We start from the raw sequence: 19,960 nt of genomic DNA on the forward strand, positions 1-19,960 counted from the left end.
GTTCAAAAGCATCAATTCTTCAGCACTCAGCTTTCTTCACAGTCCAACCCTCACATCCATACATGACTACTGGAAAAACCATAGCCTTGACTAAGTGGACCTTTGTTGGCAAAATAATATCTTTGCTTTTTAATATGCTGTCTAGGTTGGTCATAACTTTTCTTCAAAGGAGCAAGCGTCTTTTAATTTCATGGCTGCAGTCACCATTTGCAGTGATTTTGGAGTACAAGAAAAGAAAGTCTCTCACTGTTTCCATTATTTCTCCATCTGTTTGTCATGAATTGATGGGCCTGGATGCCATAATCTGAGGTTTTTCAATGTTAAGTGTTAAGCCAGCTTTTTCACTCTTCCTCTTTCACTTTTGGGCTTCCCTTGTGGCTCAGCTGGTAAAGAATCTGCCTACAATGTGGTGGACCTGGGTTTGATCCCTGGGTTGGGAAGATCCCCTGGAGGAGGGAAAGGCTACACACTCCAGTATTCTGGCCTGGAGAATTCCATGGACAGAGGAGCCTGGCAGGCTACAGTCCATGGGGTCGCAAAGAGTTGGATACTACTGAGCGACTTTCACTTTCATCAAGAGGCTCTTCGGGTCCTCTTTGCTTTCTGCCATAAGGGTGGTATCATCTGTATATCTGAGGTTATTGATATTTCTCCCGGCAGTCTTGATTCCAGTTTGTGCTTCATCCAGCCTGGCATTTTACATGATGGAATGTTAGTCAAGCCATATGAAAAAAACTAAAGCAGTAAAGGTTTAGTTTCTGGTGTTTGTCCTGGTGTTCCTTTGTGTCGCCCCCTTTTCTGTGCTACATTGAAATATTTGGTATACTGTAGTTAGTTGTATCTTTGTTCCCTTCTTACTCGTCTTCCTGGTTTTGATTCTGTAACCTCTCAGTTTCTAGAAGGACCTCTGCTTTTTCAAGATCCATATTCCAGTCTGCTGAAATCTCTGCCTGGATTTTCAGTAGGCATCCCAAGTTAAATTCAGTATGTCTCATCGTTATCCCTGAACCAATGCAATATATAGAGAGAGAGATGAGCACAGATGCCTACTTGGTATTTTGCCTGCATTCTCCATCAGAGTTAATGGTCTTTGCATGTATTTACAACAAGCAGCATTGTATAAGGAGTTGACTATATGGTTTATCCAGTAGTCATGTATGGATGTGAGAGTTGGACTATAAAGAAAGCTGAGTGCCGAAGAATTGATGCTTTTGAACTGTGGTGTTGGGAGAATACTCCTGAGAGTCCCTTGGACTGCAAGGAGATCCAACCAGTCCATCCTAAAGGAAATCAGTCCTGAGTAATCATGGGAAGGACTGATGCTGAAGCTGAAACTCCAGTACTTTGGCCACCTGATGCAAAGAACTGACTCACTGGAAAAGACCCTAATACTGGGAAAGATTGAAGGCAGAAGGAGAAGAGGACAACAGAGAATGAGATGGTTGGATGGCATCACTGACTCAATGGACATGAGTTTGAGCAAGCTCCGGGAGTTGGTGATGGACAGGGAGGCCTGGCATGCTGCAGTCATGGGGTCGCAGAGTTGGATACGACTGAGCGACTGAACTGAACTGATAATCTTAAGGATTGTGAGCTTTACAATCAACAAATTCTAGTCCAGACACATTCCCTGGGAATCATTTGAAAGCAGATGTAATCCTTTTTGGTATCGGCTCAAAACAGCTGTGACAATCTATGTTAATTGTTAATATGATTAAATAAGATGATGTACCACCTTATACTTAGGCACTTAGTGTTGATTCAAAATCAACTTCCTCTTGTCTTGAGTTGTGCCTTCTTTAGTGGAATAAATACCCTTCCTCTGTCTGTCTCTTAAATGGTAGCACTTAAATGCTCTCTTGCTGGTTTATTGCCTGAGTGATAGTTATACTGCTATATGGTATAGTCTGTACTTTAATTTTTTAAGATAAATGATTTAAATATAAACTGTAGAGCATTTCATCAGAAGATAGCACTAATCTGTCTTGTCTCCTCAGTTGGCTGGGGTTTTTTGTGTGTGTTGTTGTTGTTTTTTAATATGGGGAGTTCCTTACTGTAGAAATAATCAAGAATGTGGGACATTAAATGAATATTCGTGCTGGCTTAGGCTTCAGAGAAATATGATTCTCTAAGCTTTTAATGGCCAGAAAAGTAGTTCTCGCTGTTACTCATTCTTGAGATCGTGTATAAACTCTTTTTGTATCCAGTTTCTCTGCTTTAAGATCCAGAAAAGGAAATAGAACTGTAGTAATAAATAACTGTTTCAATAGCTTTTGTAACTTAGAAATGGGCAGAATATGCCCTTTTATAAACTGTGTGCTGCATACATTTTTCAGTTTGTATTGGAGTTGAAATACTTTAAATCGTTTCTTAGTTTCTCATTGGTTTATATAGTTTTAAAGATTACTGTCTCTAGTTGTTTTTCAATTAGTGAGCATTTATTTTCACGGAGAATTTTTATTTTGTTGGAAATAAAGAATAATGACCCGAATTAGATAATGCCTTTTAAAAAAAATCAGTCTTTGTGTTAGTATCTTTGTTTTTCCCATTCTCTGTGTTTTAGTATTGTTGTTCTTGTTCAGTCCTAAGTCATGTCCAACTCTTTGTGACCCCATGAGCTGCAGCATGCCAGGCTTCCCTGTCCTTCACGATCTCCCGGAGTTTACTCAAATTCATCTTAGTATCATTTATCAAAAAATTCTACCTTTCTCTGCTTAAACAAAGTACGTTTTTAGTTCTTATATTGATCATATCTTGCATTGCATACTTTTTAAAAAAATTACTGTTACCACTATCTATAGTCCCATTGTGTCTGTAGTTTTGAAAAACTGCAAAAACTCTGTTGCCAGAGTATTTTGTTGACAGGTAGGGCTATTTATTCTGGAAAAGGAGACTTGTTCTTTAGGGTACCTTTTTAGTAGGTGTCCAGTAAAGATAGTCTGTGTCTTAGGGGTTCCATATTTGAAATTCCAGCATTGGTTGGAGAGAAATGGAAATATGATTCATGTAAGACTGATAATGCTTAGAAGGCCCTGAAACTTATTTCAGAATGTATTTTTAGAAGAATATGTATGCTTATGGTTAAAACAAAAACAAGATTTTAAGAAACTAGATATAAGCTTCTTCTTAATGTCAGAATTTTATCTTTATTACTCTTTATGGGCTCTCATTATATTTTGGTTGGGTTTAAATTTTAGGGGAAAGGAGTGTGCCTGTGTGGTTTCATCTCCTGGGACTCCCTGATTGTTGGATTTACTGTAGTGAAATTTGTTAAATACGGTGTCATTTTTATTCCTGACTAATCAAGAAATTGTGAATTCAAGTTTTATAATGACGTGTAAAGTTTCTTACCTGATGTAATACATGTGTATCTCCAAATGAACATCAGAATTATTTGAAGTCCTGCAAAATCTCAGTGAGGTTGGATTTGAAATATTAAATATTGAGTCACAGTGTTGCCATTTTCAGTATAGGAACATGGTGTGTTTGTTTCCATTCAAACCAGTTTTGAGTTCTTCAGTAGGGTTTTGTAAATTTTCTGTTATAGATTTTGTCAATTTTTTTTTACCTTTTCCCCCTTTTTTGCTGATTTTAGCATAATCTTTTCCCATTCTGTTTTCAAAGTGGTGATGCTAGTATGTAAGAAAGCTCTTGGTTTTTCTTTACCAGACAAATTATTAAACCTAGTTTTAGAAATTTTATTATTCTTTTAGTTACAAATATATTTGTTGAAATGAAGGGTAAACCTCTAATTTTACTTTTAATTAAAACTTTTTTCCTTTTTTTTTTTTAAAGCTCTTTTCACTTATGGATATGAAACCTCCCATCTCTCGAGCCAAGATGATTCTCATCACGAAAGCTGCTATTAAAGCTATAAAGGTAAGAGTAAAAGAAATATATTAATTTGGAAGGTGTTTTTTAAAATGTTGAAAATATTATTGTTAAATTTGAGGTTTCATATTGTGAAGTAGTTCAGGCCTAAGTCAAAGAGCACTAACCAGGTTTTGCTGAAAGTACATAATAACAACTGTATGATGTGTCTACATTGTAACATATTTCAAAATCTGTTACGTTGTATTTCCTCTTTATATTTTTTAACTTTATTGAGGTATAGTTGACAGATTTAGTAGTAGGTAATAGAGCACGGTTTGATGCACATGTACGTTGTGAAATGATTACCTTATACTAATTGACACATCCATCACCTCACGTAATTACCTTGTTTATGTGTGGTTAAGAATTTTTGAGTTGTTGACTATGGATTATTTACTAGGGTTCGTTCAGTATTACCTTGAGAATTATTCAAATTGTACAAATTTTAAGGTTTTAGGTATTTTCTAATTATAGGAAATGTATTGAAAAGAAAAGTGTGTTAGCTGGATAATGATATTCTTTTTGTTCTTTTCAGCTTTATAAGCATGTGGTTCAAATAGTAGAAAAGTTCATCAAAAAGGTAACTATCCATTTTATTATTACCTCATTTTAGTTATGATCAGTATTGTAATGCACTTTGTGAGTTGTAATTTGAATAATTACTTCTAAAGTCACTCTACAGAAAAGTTGTCACTGGAAGTCTTGTTTTTTTGTTTCATAACAAAACGAAAATATATAGCAGTACTGTTGATTGAGTACTTACTATGAGTCAGGATTCGAAATAGTTTTTTGTCTGCTCGAGCCTTCTCTCCCCATTGCCCTGATGACTCTTTTGACTTTTAACTTACCTTGTAGTACTTCAAATGAAATCACTGTGGTGTTTTCAGCTTCCCTTTCTCCCATCATAATTAAACCACTTTTCACTTCTACAGTTATATGTTTTTGATAACATATGTAACATTAGCACATGTCTATGTCAGTAAAGGACTGAGAAAGGAGACTTAGACATCATTGTCTTCTCCCCCAACCTAGAGCTGTACCTTTTTTTTTTTTTTTAACTGTTTTGGCCATGCCACGTGGCTTGCAGAATCTTAGTTCCCTGACCAGGGATCAAGCTGTGCCCCCTGCATTGGAAATATGGAGTCTGTTTTCCTTAGTATAAATTTCTAGAAATAGGGTTGTTGGATCAAACAAGGCTTTGTGTTTATTGCTAAATTATTTTTCATAAAGGTTGTACCACCAGAAATGTTTGCAGGTGTCTATCTATTCATTTTATCTTGTCAGTTTGTAAGGCCAAGAATGACTTTGCCTTTTGGGTTTTGTTTCTCTGATACTGTACTTTAATAGAATTGAAATTAATATTTTGGTTTAAATTGGCTTTTTGATAATTTTAAAAGTTAAAAGTTATTTTTTGAGCAGGATGAATGAGAGTAGATTTTTCCATAATAAGTAGATCTGTATGGAGGTGGCTTAGGCATTGATAAAGTAATGCTGATTCTAGGAAGTTGGAAGTGGGGGAGGACAGAGGGATCAGAAAAAAGTAAAATATTGGGAGTCTGAAACATCAAGAGAATGGTAGTTCTCTACAGACCTGTGGGAATCTTGACAGGCTAGCCAATAAGAGAATTTAACATTTAAGTAGTTAATTACTTAAATTAATAACTTTAGTTATTTCTGTAGAAATAACCTTGAATATATAGTTTCATAAAAGTGAGATTAATGGGTGTCAAATTGTGATTTACTTTTCTTGTATTGACTTTACATCTTTAATCTTTGTAGTGTAAACCAGAATACAAGGTTCCAGGATTATATGTAATCGACTCAATTGTGCGACAGTCTCGTCATCAGTTTGGAACTGATAAAGATGTTTTTGGGCCAAGATTCTCTAAAAACATAACTGCCACATTCCAATATCTGTATCTTTGTCCATCTGAAGATAAGGTATAGTTTATAATTTTTAAATTAAACTTGTATTCTTACTCTATTCTTAAATGTATATTAGGTATTTAAAGCCTACTGTATTATTAGAAAGGTAATCACATAGTGATCTCTGTGAACTTGAAACAAAACCCAGTTTTTTTCTATAGTAGTCATATCTATTTTCTTGTGAAGTCCTTCAGAAATGTTGTACTTTTGAAATACAAAAGGAGCATCAGTTCAGTTCAGTCGCTCAGTCGTGTCTGACTCTTTGAAACCCCATGAGTCGCAGCACACCAGGCCTCCCTGTCCATCACCAACTCCCGGAGTTCACCCAAACTCAACGTCCATCGAGTCGGCGATGCCGTCCAGCCATCTCATCCTTTGTCATCCCCTTCTCCTGCACCCAATCCCTCCCAGCATCAGAGTCTTTTCCAATGAGTCAACTCTTCACATGAGGTGGCCAAAGTATTGGAGTTTCAGCTTTAGCATCAGTCCTTCCAAAGAACACCCAGGACTGATCGCCTTTAGAATGGACTGGTTGGATCTCCTTGCAGTTCAAGGGACTCTCAAGAGTCTTCTCCAACACCACAGTTCAAAAGCATCAATTCTTCAGCACTCAGCTTTCTTCACAGTCCAACTCTCACATCCATACATGACCACTGGACAAAAAAAAGGAGCATCATCTTTCTTTAAAGAAAACATTATTAGAAAGATTTCTTGTGACTGAATGGTAAAGAAATTCTGCAGTAGAGGAGGACAATGCTTATCTCAAATTGTTGTTTATTCCAGAAGGAAGGGACCAATCATTGACTTTCCCCATCATATAGAGATGTTGAAGTATAAATGATATTCATTAGCAATCAGACTACTGTATTTAATTCCTCACATTTATAGCTGGTTTTACTCTGTACTATAAAAAGATAGAAAAACATAGACAAAAAACTAGACTCTAATAGATAGGAGAGATACACTGGTAAGCTCAGAATAACAAAGACTAGAGCCTGTATAATAAAGGACATATGAATTTGCATGTTATGGATTCTCTGTATTCTTGGAGGAATGCTCTTGTGGGAAAGATATACAAGAGAAAAGTTCATTCCTAGAGGAGGAGATAAGAGTTGTAACCATGAATAACACATTTTCTCTGGATCTCCTTCAAATTTGGTAACCCACAAAACAACTTACCTAGCAATTAGAGGCCAGTTAATTGTGTTAAATATTTTAACTATTAAAATCATCCTGGATTTTACTCTTCTTAGATAACTGAATTTTTTGGTTTCTTTGTAATCATAAATATGAAAATTTCAAGTAATTCTAATGCATTTCTTTTGACTCTCTAGGTTAATTTTTTGTTTTTTTTCTCTCCCTGTTTCTTACCCTGGATTACACTACTGAAGGAAGGCCAGTTAGAGTAGTTTAATGAGGCTGTAATTCTGCTGATAGATTGTTTTCTAACAGATATAGCATGGAAATGTTAGCCTGTGGTGTTTTGATCTCTCTTTTCATAAGAGGTATAATTATTTATGCTAATACTTATTATATATTCATGTTTTTTCACATAACAGAGTAAAATAGTTCGTGTATTGAACCTTTGGCAAAAAAATGGAGTATTCAAAATTGAAATTATTCAGCCTCTTTTGGACATGGCAGCAGGAACCAGTAATGCTGCTCCAGTAACAGAAAATGTTACTAATAATGAAGGTAAGGTCAGGTGTGTCTGTGCACTTAGAGAATTGTGTCATTTTTTGTACATGATATGTTTGGAATCTATTTATAGTGATGGAATTTTTCTATAAGAAGGAAACTTGAGTTTACATCTTGGAAGATAAAGTTTTCTTCCCATCATTATTTCTAATAAAAGTATTCAGTGCGTGTTGCAGTATAGGCTGTAATACCATAATCTATATTTTTTACTGTATGTTAAACTGAATAGAGTATTGTTTTAGTAAAGAAGCTTAATGGAGTTTAAAGGAAATATTTATGAGTTAAAAGTTTTTGAGGCCTTAATGATCTTTTCTTTTTTAGGTTCACCTCCACCTCCAGTTAAAGTTTCTTCTGAACCTCCACAAGCCACTACAAACTCTGTACCAACTGTACCGCAGTTGCCCAGCTCTGATGCTTTTGCTGCTGTGGCCCAACTGTTTCAGACAACTCAAGGTCAACAGGTAAACTGTCTATCCAAAGATTAAATAGTTTGCAGTTAGGTACTGTTGTCAGTTCTTATTTTACATTCCTGGTTACCGAGCACATTGTGAGGAGGGAATATATCTACTGGAAAAGTCTTTGTGAGGAAGGATACTAGGGGACATGTGGGAGAGGTAAGCAAGGGAGCAGCACACTGAGGAATGGTGTGCCCCTTTGGAGAGAGCTGCAGAGCTCTCAGGGTGGTGGAGTTGCTCACAGTGCTAGTTACAAAATTATATGGATTAATGCAGACGATTTTTTTATACTTTTTTAGAAAACATATATACATTGTTCACAATTCAGTGTATTTTCTCTTCTCTCTGACCATCATTGTCTACCATTGGCGTCATCAGCATATACTTTTAACCTTAAGTGACACACATTGTATCCCTGATATATTTATTCAGGATAAACTTAACCATTACTAAAAGGTTGGTTCCTTTTTCCAAGTTCCTCTGTGCCTGTGCTATTTTGATTCACCATTTTTTTTTTTTTTAAGTAAATTAACTTTTGATACTGTGATTATCCTTTGTTGTGTGGTTTATCAGTTTTCCCATTCTTTAAGCTTCAGCAGATCCTTCAGACTTTTCAACAGCCTCCAAAACCACAGTCTCCCGCCATTGACAATGCCGTGATGGCTCAGGTTCAGGCTATCACAGCTCAGTTAAAGACAGCTCCTACACAACCACCTGAACAAAAAGCTGCTTTCCCCCCACCTGAACAAAAAACTGCATTTGACAAGGTATGCTTCTCTCACATAACCCATCCCATTGTTTATATCGCTCTGTAGAAGTTAACCCTTTTCTGACTTACTTGGATTGTTCATTTAGTTATTTGAGGGATTTTCCCCCTCAGCATCAAAACATTGACTCTTATTCTTGGTTATAAATGTGATATATATTCATTGCAGAATTTTCAATATAAGAGAAAAGTAAACAGTATAAAGGAAACAGAGCATTCATCATTAACCCCCTTACTCAAGGATAACTACTGTAACATTCTGCTATATATCTTTTCAGAATTGATTTCCTGTGGATATAGTCTTTTCTTTTTTGGTCATTATGTATCTGTGTGTTTGTGTGTATGTGTGTGTACATACATACATAAAAATAGGTATTTTTAATCTATATACATAAATATATATACACATTGTTTTTAACTGGTTTATTTTTCATCTTAATCCTCATGTCTCTGGGTGGTTGTTAAGGTTAATAGATACAAATCTACTATGTACTGAGTGCTCATTAGGATTATTCCATTACATGGACACATCAGTTTAACCATTTCCCCTGTTGAAAGACATTTAAGTTGCTTTCTGTTTTCTGTTGTTGAAAACATTAGTTACCTTATCTATAATATGAAAGTTTGGGTTGGTTTAGTGTCTTCAAACTTCTCTTTTGGGCCTTAGTTATGTTTAAGGAGCTCCCACTAAGGGTATGCTGCTGCTGCTGCTAAGTCGCTTCAGTCGTGTCCGACTCTGCGACCCCATAGACGGCAGCCCACCAGGCTCTGCCGTCCCTGGGATTCTCCAGGCAAGAACACTGGAGTGGGTTGCCACTGCTTTCTCCATTGTGTGAAGGTGAAAAGTGAAAGTGAAGTCGCTCAGTCGCTTCCGACTTGTAGCGACCCCATGGACTGCAGCCTACCAGGCTCTTCCATCCATGGGATTTTCTAGGCAAGAGTACTGGAGTGGCTTGCCTTCTCCGCACTAAGGGTATAGGTGTGTTGAAAATGCACAGCTCAGAGCTTCCTGTTGAAATGTTTGCCTAAACAACTCCACTCTTACCTGTTTGTGTCTTGTCTATATATGACAATATAAAATTTAATTTCATTTTACAAGTTGCAGTACAAAAAAACACAAAAGTTTGATAATCCTAGAAAGAACTTTTAATTTAATCATCTCTAAATATCTGTTTCTTTCTAGCATTCTAAGATACAATAACTGTTGCTAGTAGTTAATATTAAGAATCTATATGGAAATTACTGCTTGTTATTCTATCTATATGATTTATGAGTGACTACTGATTAAAAGAAGGTTGGATTAAAATTTTTGAGTACAAAAGAAGTACATGCTTTTAGGGGAAAGAAATGCAGATAATACAGAAAGTTCTGAAGTGAAAAGGGAAATCAGTTCCACTGATTTGTGTATGGTTTTTCAGACCTGTTTCCTCTGCATATGTGAACATAAATTGTTAAGTGCTATGGTTTTGTTTTTTAGTCTTCTGTTCTATGTTGTGATTGGGAAAATCCTCCCCACTTGTATTAAAAATTCTCTATTTCTCCTAGTAGTTTTACATTTCTGTTTTTTATGTTTGTCTCAATGTATCAAGAACTTATATTAGCATACAGTTCAAGATAGTTAAACCTTTATATTTTTGGAAATAGCCAATTCTCCCTCACAATTTTTGTCATACACTTTTTTCTATGTCTGTCTCTAGATACCATTTTGTCCCACTAGTATCTGTGTTTGTTTTGGCATCATAGTAGTTTAAACACTTGCAACTTACAGTTCATTTCTGGATGTGTTTTCTGCCTTTATTCTTTTTCAGACATTCCTTGCCTATTCTTGGGCATGTGAATTGGTATGTTCCAGAGAAACAGGACCAGTTACAGGCACAGACACACAAAGGGGAGAAGGGGGGTATTTTTTTTTAAGGGATTGGTTCATGTAGTTGTCAAGTGTAAGTTAGAGTGTCAGGCTGGAAATCCAGGTAAGAGTTAATGCTGCAGTCTTGAGTCTAAATTCTGCAAAGCAAAAGGTTTTCCTGTTGCTGTCTTGAGAATGCTGTCTTTGGGAAACCCTGCTATAAGGCCTTTGACTGATTGATTGAGGCACACCCATATTGTGGAAGGTGTTTGTTTATTCACAGTCCACTAATTTAAATGTTAGTCACTTTTCTTTTTCTTTGCTGCTCCATGCAGCTTAAAGGATTTTAGTTCCGCAACCAGGGATTGAACCTTAGGCTCATGGTGGTGAAAGTGCAGAGTACTAACCACTGGATCACCAGGGAATTCCCTGTTAATCACATTTTTAAAATACCATCAGAGCAACATCTAGGTTAATATTTGACCAAACAACTGGACATCATAACCTAGCCAAGTTGGCACGTATACAGTTGACCATCACAGCATGCTTTTCCAGATGAGCTGAGTGTTAGCATAAATTTTTATGAATTTACAAGTTAATTTAAGAAGTACTGATAATTTCTTATATAGAATCTCAATTTACTAGGTTTCTGATTTTTTTTATATTTGTTTCATTTATTCTTAGATAATTTACTCATTTTTCATGTTTAGTGTTTCATAACACTTCCATGTCCAAATCTTTGCAATCCTATGGACTGTAGCCCACTAGGCTCCTCTGTCCATAGGATTTTCCAGGCAAGAATACTGGAGTGAGTTGCCATTTCCTCCTCCAAGGGATCTTCCCAACCCAGGGATCAAACCGGCACCTCCTATGGCCCCTGTATTCCAGGCAGATTCTTTACTTCTGAGCCACCCTGGAAGCCCAATTGATGCTATTGAGGGAAACTATTGAATTTTTATGTTATCTTGTAAATTATCTTGTTTTCTCTAGTTGGTTCTCTCACATTTTGTAGGCTGCTAAATTTGACTTTTCCCCTTCAACATCTAGACCTGTTTTTTTTTTTTTTTTTTACTGTCTTGATGGCTAGGACTTCCAGAAAAATAAAATGTTGAGTAATAGCAGTGCTAGCAGTGGCATTCGTATTTTGTTGTTCATTTGAATTGCAACTAATTCCTCTAGTGTTTTATCTTAAGTGGATTGATCAATGTTTGTTCTTTACATTAAGTTTAGAAAAAGGAATTGTGCTTTGCTTTTGACTGAGAAGGTCTATTTTAAGCTAGTCAAACAGCTGACTGGGAACAGCTTGTCTGTTTCAGCCTCTTTGTAGATGTTCAGTTTCCTTAAAAGCAGCAGAAATATCTTTTTAGATAGTAGGGCTCAGTTAAATTTTTTAATTGCTTCAGATGTTTTCCCCAAGCAATAGGTTTGAATCGTAAAACTTTTGAGGAACATGTCTATATGTGATAAACTGCAGAGAGTTCTTTTGTTGTTTTTGTAGAGTGTTTAAACCTAAGTTTTTTTGTTTTGTTTTTTATATTTTATTTATTTTTGGCTGTGCCAAGTCTTCGTTGCTGTGCAGACTTTTTCTAGCTGCAGCAAGCGGGGGCTACTCTCTAGTCTCCTTGTGTTGGCTTTTCTTGTTGTGGAGCACAGGCGCTAGGACACGCAGGCTGCAGGAGCTGCGGCTCTCGGGCTCTCGAGCACAGGCGCGTTAGTTGTGGCACACAGGCTTAGCTGCTCCACGGCATATGGAATCTTCCCAGACCAGGGATCAAACCTGTGTCTCTTGCACTGGCAGGCAGAGTCTTCACCCCTGAGCCGATCATCAGGGAAGCCCTAGACCCGAGTTTTAATTTTGGCTCCTGTCATTGACTCTATTAATGTTGAGTTACTTAAATATTCACTGTATACCTCTGTAAAAAAGCAATGGTAGTACCTTTTTTGTGTGTGCAAAAATTGTCTGTGCGCCAAAGTCCCTTAGAAGCATGTGGGAAAATGAAATTGTACATCACAGCATAGCAGGGTTATAGATGATGGTGAATGTCTGTTTTTATAAAGTTTTTTTTGTGCAGTGAATCACAACCTGAATTTTAAAACGGAATATTGGCATACCTCTTGCAGAAGCTACTTGATAGATTTGATTATGATGATGAGCCAGAAGCAGTGGAAGAATCCAAGAAAGAAGATGCTGTTGCCGCCTCGGCCACCACAACACCTGCTCCTGCCGCTGTTGTGCCCACTACGCCGGCCACCGCCGCCGCACCTTCTGTGGCTGCGCCCACTGCCTCTCCTCCACAGGCACCCTTGTACGTCACTTTCTTTTGATTCCTCAGCAGATAGAACTTTGGTAGTCATTACAAGGCATAATGCAAGTAACACTTAATAGTCATTTTTCATATAGCGTCTTCTAAAATTCTTTTAAAAATTGTGGTATTTGGGGATTTCTTCTGAATGGGGAGGGGATCCTGTCAGATTTACAATAAAAAATGACTTTTATTTTGGGAATAATGCTGAGTTTTTAAGTTAATATAGGTAAATAAATGATTAAGTAAAATGTTGATTGTTAACAACTCCTGAACAGCAATCTGTAAGTTTGTGTAGCGTAAATGTGGCCAAGAATGATGTGTTTTTGAATGGGTAAAAAGAAGACTGCTCATCTCTTTTAGTGGGTTTCCTGGAGATGGCATGCCGCAACCAACATATGCCCAACATCAGAACATGGATCAGTTTCCGCCTCGAATGATGGCAGTGCAGCAGGATCCAGTGCACCATCAGGTAGAGGCATTTCTAATTACCTAAGACGTGTTCATTAGCGCGTCTGGGTTGCACTTGCCAGAGTAGTAGTATTTAGCTGTGTGGGTGGCTGAATAGTCCTTAAGCTGTACTAAAAGCTGTCAAGCACATAACTGATTTGAGTTGCTTTTTTGCTTTAATTAAAACAAGGATGCTAAATATTCATGCTAATAATTTAATAGGTATTTTTATTTAAATAGTTTAGAGAGAGATTGTTGGTTCTATTTTAAGGAACTGAGCTATTTAGTTATACACCTTTTCCCCTTCTGAGAAGCCTTTTTTTCCCCCGCTTTTCACTTTTATTTATTAATTTTTGTGGTACACTGTGTTTTGCAGGATCTTAGTTCCCCAGCCATGGGTTGAACCTGTGCTGCCTGCATTGGGAGCACAGAGTCTTAACCACTGGACTGCCAGGGAGGTCTCCCTTTTTTCTTTATTAATGTTGTGTGACTTGTTGCTTTAGAGGGCTTTCAGCTCTTCAGCAGTCAGGAATATAGTTTGAAATCTGCAATATAAGGTAAGGAGGACATCATACTGGAGAATTTCAGGAAGTTAGACTGTGTTTGTTCGTTGGATCTATTTTAATAAATTCTCTAATTCAGAGTTTTCTAAACTTGTCCGTACATCTCAGTTGGAGGAACATACTACAAAATACATATCCTAGACTTCTGGTGCTATAGTCAATCTTAGAGAATCTTTATTTATTTTAATTACGTGATGATTCTGTTGTACCACCAGCCTTTGGGAAATGCTCCTTTTAGACTTACTTTAGAAAGTGCTCTAAGAAACCTTTTAGAATATATTCATTTTCTTATCTGTATCATGTTCAATCCATTATATATAAAGGCATACCTTGTTTTTTTATTTTTCACAGATCCTGCACTTTTTTTTTTTTTTTAAACAAATTGAAGGTTTATGGCAACCATGGGTTGTCAAATGATTATTGGCATTTTTTTAGCAAGATAGTACTTTTTAGTTAAAGCATATACATTGTTTTATTTGGATATATTGCACACTTACTGAACTGCAGTAAGTGTGAGCATAAGTTTTAAATGCTGTGAAAACCAAAATATTCATGTGACTCACTTTATTGCAGTATTCATTTTATTACAGTGGTCTGCAATCAAATCCATCATATTTTGAGATATGCTGTATTTGGTCATATGAAACTGACATTGTGATTTAGTGACTTGTTGATCAGTTCAGTTCAATCGCTCAGTCGTGTCTGACTCTTTGTGACCCCATGAACTGCAGCACGCCAGGCTTCCCTGTCCATCGGCAACTCCTGGAGTTTATCCAAACTCATGTCTTTTGAGTCGGTGATGCCATCCAACCACCTCATCCTCTGTCGTCTCCTTCTCCTCGTGCCCTCAATCTTTCCCAGCATCAGGGTCTTTTCAAATGAGTCAGTTCTTCGCATCAGGTGGCCAGAGTATGGGAGTTCCAGCTTCAACATCAGTCCTTCCAATGAACACCCAGGACTGATCTCCTTTAGGATGGACGGGTTGGATCTCCTTGCAGTCCAAGGGACTCTCAAGAGTCTTCTCCAACACCACAGTTCAAAAGCATCAGTTCTTTGGCACTTAGCTTTCTTCATAGTCCAACTCTCACATCCATACGTGACTACTGGAAAAACCATAGCCTCGACTAGATGGACCTTTGTTGGCAAAGTAATGTCTCTACTTTTTAATATGCTGTCTAGGTTGGTCATAACTTTCCTTCCAAGGAGTAAGCGTCTTTTAATTTCATGGCTGCAGTCACCATCTGCAGTGATTCTGGAGCCCCAAAAAATAAAGTCAGCCACTGTTTCCCCATCTATTTGCCATGAAGTGATGTGACCAGATGCCATGATCTTAGTTTTCTGAATCTTGAGCTTAAACCAACTTTTTCACTCTCCTCTTTCACTTTCATCAAGAGGCTCTTTAATTCCCCTTCACTTTCTGCCATAAAGGTGGTGTCATCTGCATATCTGAGGTTATTGATGTTTCTCCTGGCAATCTTGAGTCCAGCTTGTGCTTCCTCCAGCCCAGCGTTTCTCATGAAGTACTCTGCATGTAAGTTCAATAAGCAGGGTGACAATATACAGCCTTGACATACTCCTTTTCCTATTTGGAACCTGTCTGTTGTTCCATGTCCAGTTCTAACTGTTGCCTCCTGACCTACATACAGATTTCTCAAGAGACAGGTCAGGTGGTCTGGTATTCCCATCTCTTTCAGAATTTTCCAGTTTATTGTCATCCACGCAGTCAAAGGCTTTGGCATGGTCAATAAAGCAGAAATAGATGTTTTTCTGGAACTCTCTTGCTTTTTCCATGATCCAGCAGATGTTGGCAATTTGATCTCTGGTTCCTCTGCCTTTTCTAAAACCAGCTTGAACATCAGGAAGTTCACAGTTCACGTATTGCTGAAGCCTGGCTTGGAGAATTTTGAGCATTACTTTACTAGCACATGAGATGAGTGCAATTGTGCGGTAGTTTGGGCATTCTTTGGCATTGCCTTTCTTTGGGATTGGATTGAAAACTGACCTTTTCCAGTCCTATGGCCACTGCTGAGTTTTCCAAATTTGCTGGCATATTGAGCACTTTCACAGCATCATCTTTCAGGATTTGAAATAGCTCAACTGGAATTCCATCACCTCCACTAGCTTTGTTCGTAGTGATGCTTCCTAAGGCCCACTTGACTTCACATTCCAGAATGTCTGGCTCTAGGTGAGTGATCACAGTATCGTGATTATCTGGATCATGAAGATCTTTTTTGTACAGTTCTTCTGTGTATTTTTGCCATCTCTTCTTAATATCTTCTGCTTCTGTTAGGTCCATACGATTTCTGTCCCTTATTGAGCCCATCTTTGCATGAAATGTTCCCTTGGTACCTCTTAATTTTCTTGAAGAGATCTCTATTCTTTCCCATTCTATTGTTTTCCTCTATTTCTTTGCACTGATCACTGAGGAAGGCTTTCTTATCTCTCCTTGCTATTCTTTGGAACTCTGCATTTAAATGGGTATATCTTTCCTTTTCTCCTTTGCTTTTTGCTTCTCTTCTTTTCACAGCTATTTGTAAGATCTCCTCAGACAGCCATTTTGCCTTTTTGCATTTCTTTTTCTTGGGGATGGTCTTGCTACCTGTCTCCTGTACAATGTCATGAACCTCTGTCCATAGTTCCTCAGGCACTCTATCAGATCTAGTCCCTTAAATCTATTTCTCACTTCCACTGTATAATCATTAGGGATTGATTTAATTTAGGTCATACCTGAATGGTCTAGTGATTTTCCCTTCTTTCTTCAATTTAAGTCTGAATTTGGTAATAAAGGAGTTCATGATCTGAGCTACAGTCAGCTCCCGGTCTGGTTTTTGCTGACTGTATAGAGCTTCTCCATCTTTGGCTGCAAAGAATATAATCAGTCTGATTTCAGTGTTGACCATCTGGTGATGTCCATGTAGAGTCTTCTCTTGTTTTGTTGGAAGAGGGTATTTGCTATGAGCAATGTGTTCTCTTGACAAAACTCTATGACTTGTTGATAGATGAAATTTAAAAAATATCCTGTTTAAAATACAAATGAAACCTATGAACTTAATTCCAAATGTTTAACAATTATTGATAGTTTATTAATAATTTAGAGAGACTGCTTTTTTATATTATAGTGATATTACACTATAATTGTATTGTATAATTGTATTGGCATTAGAATGTTAAGTGTATAAAATTGTTAGATTGTGAACATAGTACTCTCATTATAATGATATTTCAAACCCTAAATAAATTCAACCGTAGGCATGTTGGCTGAAACTCCCCTTGGAGTAAAACTTAAAACAAACTTAGAAGTCAGTGCTTCTAAATACTTTTCCTCCCCTAAAGCTTAATTGCCTTTAAAGTTGAAGAGAGAATATTTGCAGTAGAGTACCTCTGATTTTAAGTTTAGTCTGTCACATTGCTTTCTCATATAAATGAAGGTATGTTTTTATAAATGAAGGTATGTTTTTAAATTATAAAACCTGACATTTGTGTTAATTTTAAAATGAGTTGTAGGATTTTTAAGCTGTGTTCTTGGATATAAGCAGTTTCTTTGGATAAAAATTGTATATGTAGAAATTGTTGGTCATGGTTGAATGTCATAGTTTTTCCTTGATCAAAATTTATTGAAGATGTTTTAGTTTTATATAAAGTTAACTAAAATTTTTTAAAAATTATTTTTGGTAGCAGTTACTTAAAATCTACTCATACAATTTTTTTTTGTTTTAAAACAAACAAGGTTCCACTTCCTCCTAATGGACAGATGCCAGGCTTTGGCCTTCTTCCTACACCTCCGTTTCCTCCCATGGCTCAGCCCGTGATTCCTCCAACTCCACCTGTGCAGCAGCCCTTCCAAACTTCCTTTCAGGCACAAAATGAGCCACTTACACAGAAGGCACATCAGGTAAAGCTTCATTCTCCGGTTGCTGGTTATTTTTTGGTTCCCTTGATTTACAAGCAGATTCCTGCCTGTTTGTTGGCTTTCTATCTTCAGTTTTGAATATGAAGAAAAACTATTAACTGTGGGAATATATTCACCTTTTCTGTGACCTAACTTATTCTTTTGGGAAGCGGACATAATAATACTATAAATTTTCATAGGGTTCATGAGGATTGAGATAGAGTATGGAATGCTTAAACAGTGCCTAATTCATTGCTTTAGGTGATGGTTTGTTAACACAGTATGTTAACTTTCACAAAATAATTTCCAGAAGTAGATAAGTATTTCTTCTTTGTTTGTGAGCCATGTGAAAAAAACTTTTCCCACTCATGCCCAGTCATCATTAAGCTAGTAATTAGGTCTCAAGTAATCATAAGAGAACTTTCTGGGCAAGAGATTTGTAATTTAGCATTTTGTAAGTTTTTGGCCTCTTTTTTTCTATTTATAATTTCCATTTTCTCCTTTAATGATGGGTTTTGTATTTTGTTTTTCTTTTTAAAGGAAATGGAAGTAGAACAACCTTGTATTCAAGAGCCTAAGCGGCACATATCTGATCACAGAAAGTCAAGATCTAGATCAGCATCCAGGTAGTTTATAGAAAATGTTAATCCAGATGTTCATGTTTTGAGAGACTTAGTATTTAATTGTTTTTAGATGTATGGGATTAATAAAATAACACTTGGTATGTTTGTATGCATGAGTAGAATGGGGGCAGGAGACATATTAGTTTTAAAAAACTAAGTCATCTTAGCCAGTATTTTTTCCCTCTGAGTTTCTGTAATGCCTGTTTACAGATATGCATGGAATTGTAAGATTTATGTATTCAAAGTTCCTTTACCAATTTATCAAGCCAAAAAAAAAAAGTGGAAAGAAAGTAAGGAATACTATAATCAGATCACATATTTTTAATTGCTACAGAAAAAAAGACTTTTCTGAGAAGATAGAGAATAGCAATCACAGTATATCTCTGTGATGACATTAGCTTTTTCATTACAAAGATGTCATTTAAAATAATACTAGAGGTATCAAAGATGAGAGATACTTTTTTATAAGTTAGCAAACTTGTTTATAATATATATGTGCTTTCTAACTTTGTGCATATTAAAAATCCTTAAAATGAATTCCCTACTGTCAAATTCTTACACATCTTACAAATTCTTACGTATCTTACATTAAATTCCCTAGTTGTATTTTTTTCTTCTTGCGATTAACACATGCTGAAGTTTTCTTTATTTCCGTATATTAATCCATTCTCCTTTGTCCTGAAAATATTAGGTCACCGAAAAGGAGACGATCTCGATCTGGTTCTAGATCTCGAAGGTCTCGGCATCGACGTTCTCGATCTAGGTCCAGAGATAGACGCCGACATTCTCCTCGGTCTCGATCCCAAGAAAGACGAGATCGAGAAAAGGAAAGAGAACGCCGACAGAAAGGCCTTCCTCAGATCAAAGCAGAAACCGCAAGTGGTAAGTGAACATTTATAATTCACATTTCCTGCTTTTTTTTTTTCATGTCGTAAGTTTTAAATGCTTTGTAACCACTTAGGAAAATACTGCTTTCTTGGGTCTTGTCTGTTTGTACTCTGGCGTATACCTTTAGATTTGCTTTTGTACCTATAGCTGGCTGTGAATCAGCAACGAGAAGTGAGCCAAACTAACAGTGATACGTAATAGTGTGTCTTGAGTCAAGTGTATAAAATATAGTTGTTAACTAGTTCTGCACACTGAGGAAAGGTGGGGGTGCTCCTCCAGAACAACTAATACCCTCTTACTTTATAAAGATACACAATTTATAGGGTGTGTTAGCTTGCATTATCTCCTGAATTTCATGATATGTTTAGAATATGTTTAATAATATATAGTAGATATTCTTGATATAAGTCTATAGCTGTTAATGAAATTTTAATTGATAATATGACTTGGGCATATATAAAACTTCTGACTCTGCAGGGCTTATTATCTAGGACACAGCATGAAACAAAAATCATTACACTCGACAGTTGAAAAGGGACAGCTACTTACAGTGAACAAAAGCACTGAATTGGTTGGTGATCAAGGTCTTTGGGATCAAGGCTTTAACTCCTTTGTTCACTTGCCAAGGGCATTCTTGGGCAAGATGCTGCTTCTCTGACTCTTTACATAGATGAAATCTT

At 36.7% G+C, this 19,960-nt stretch overlaps 1 protein-coding gene across 2 annotated transcripts in view; it reads left to right on the top strand.

The window, feature by feature from the left end:
• SCAF4 (SR-related CTD associated factor 4) overlaps positions 1–19,960 on the top strand; it is a 63,349-nt gene that overhangs the window by 18,947 nt on the left and 24,442 nt on the right. For both annotated transcript variants that reach the window (XM_070367183.1, XM_070367185.1), the window contains exons 2-12: positions 3,796–3,879; positions 4,409–4,453; positions 5,653–5,814; positions 7,359–7,494; positions 7,819–7,958; positions 8,543–8,719; positions 12,686–12,870; positions 13,231–13,339; positions 17,608–17,772; positions 18,310–18,395; positions 19,084–19,274. In XM_070367183.1, the coding sequence (XP_070223284.1) occupies positions 3,796–3,879; positions 4,409–4,453; positions 5,653–5,814; positions 7,359–7,494; positions 7,819–7,958; positions 8,543–8,719; positions 12,686–12,870; positions 13,231–13,339; positions 17,608–17,772; positions 18,310–18,395; positions 19,084–19,274 (1,480 nt within the window). The remainder of the gene's footprint in view (positions 1–3,795; positions 3,880–4,408; positions 4,454–5,652; positions 5,815–7,358; positions 7,495–7,818; positions 7,959–8,542; positions 8,720–12,685; positions 12,871–13,230; positions 13,340–17,607; positions 17,773–18,309; positions 18,396–19,083; positions 19,275–19,960) is intronic.

The sequence above is a fragment of the Bos mutus genome, chromosome 1, assembly GCF_027580195.1.
Source record: "Bos mutus isolate GX-2022 chromosome 1, NWIPB_WYAK_1.1, whole genome shotgun sequence".
Classification (NCBI taxonomy): Eukaryota; Metazoa; Chordata; class Mammalia; order Artiodactyla; family Bovidae; genus Bos; species Bos mutus.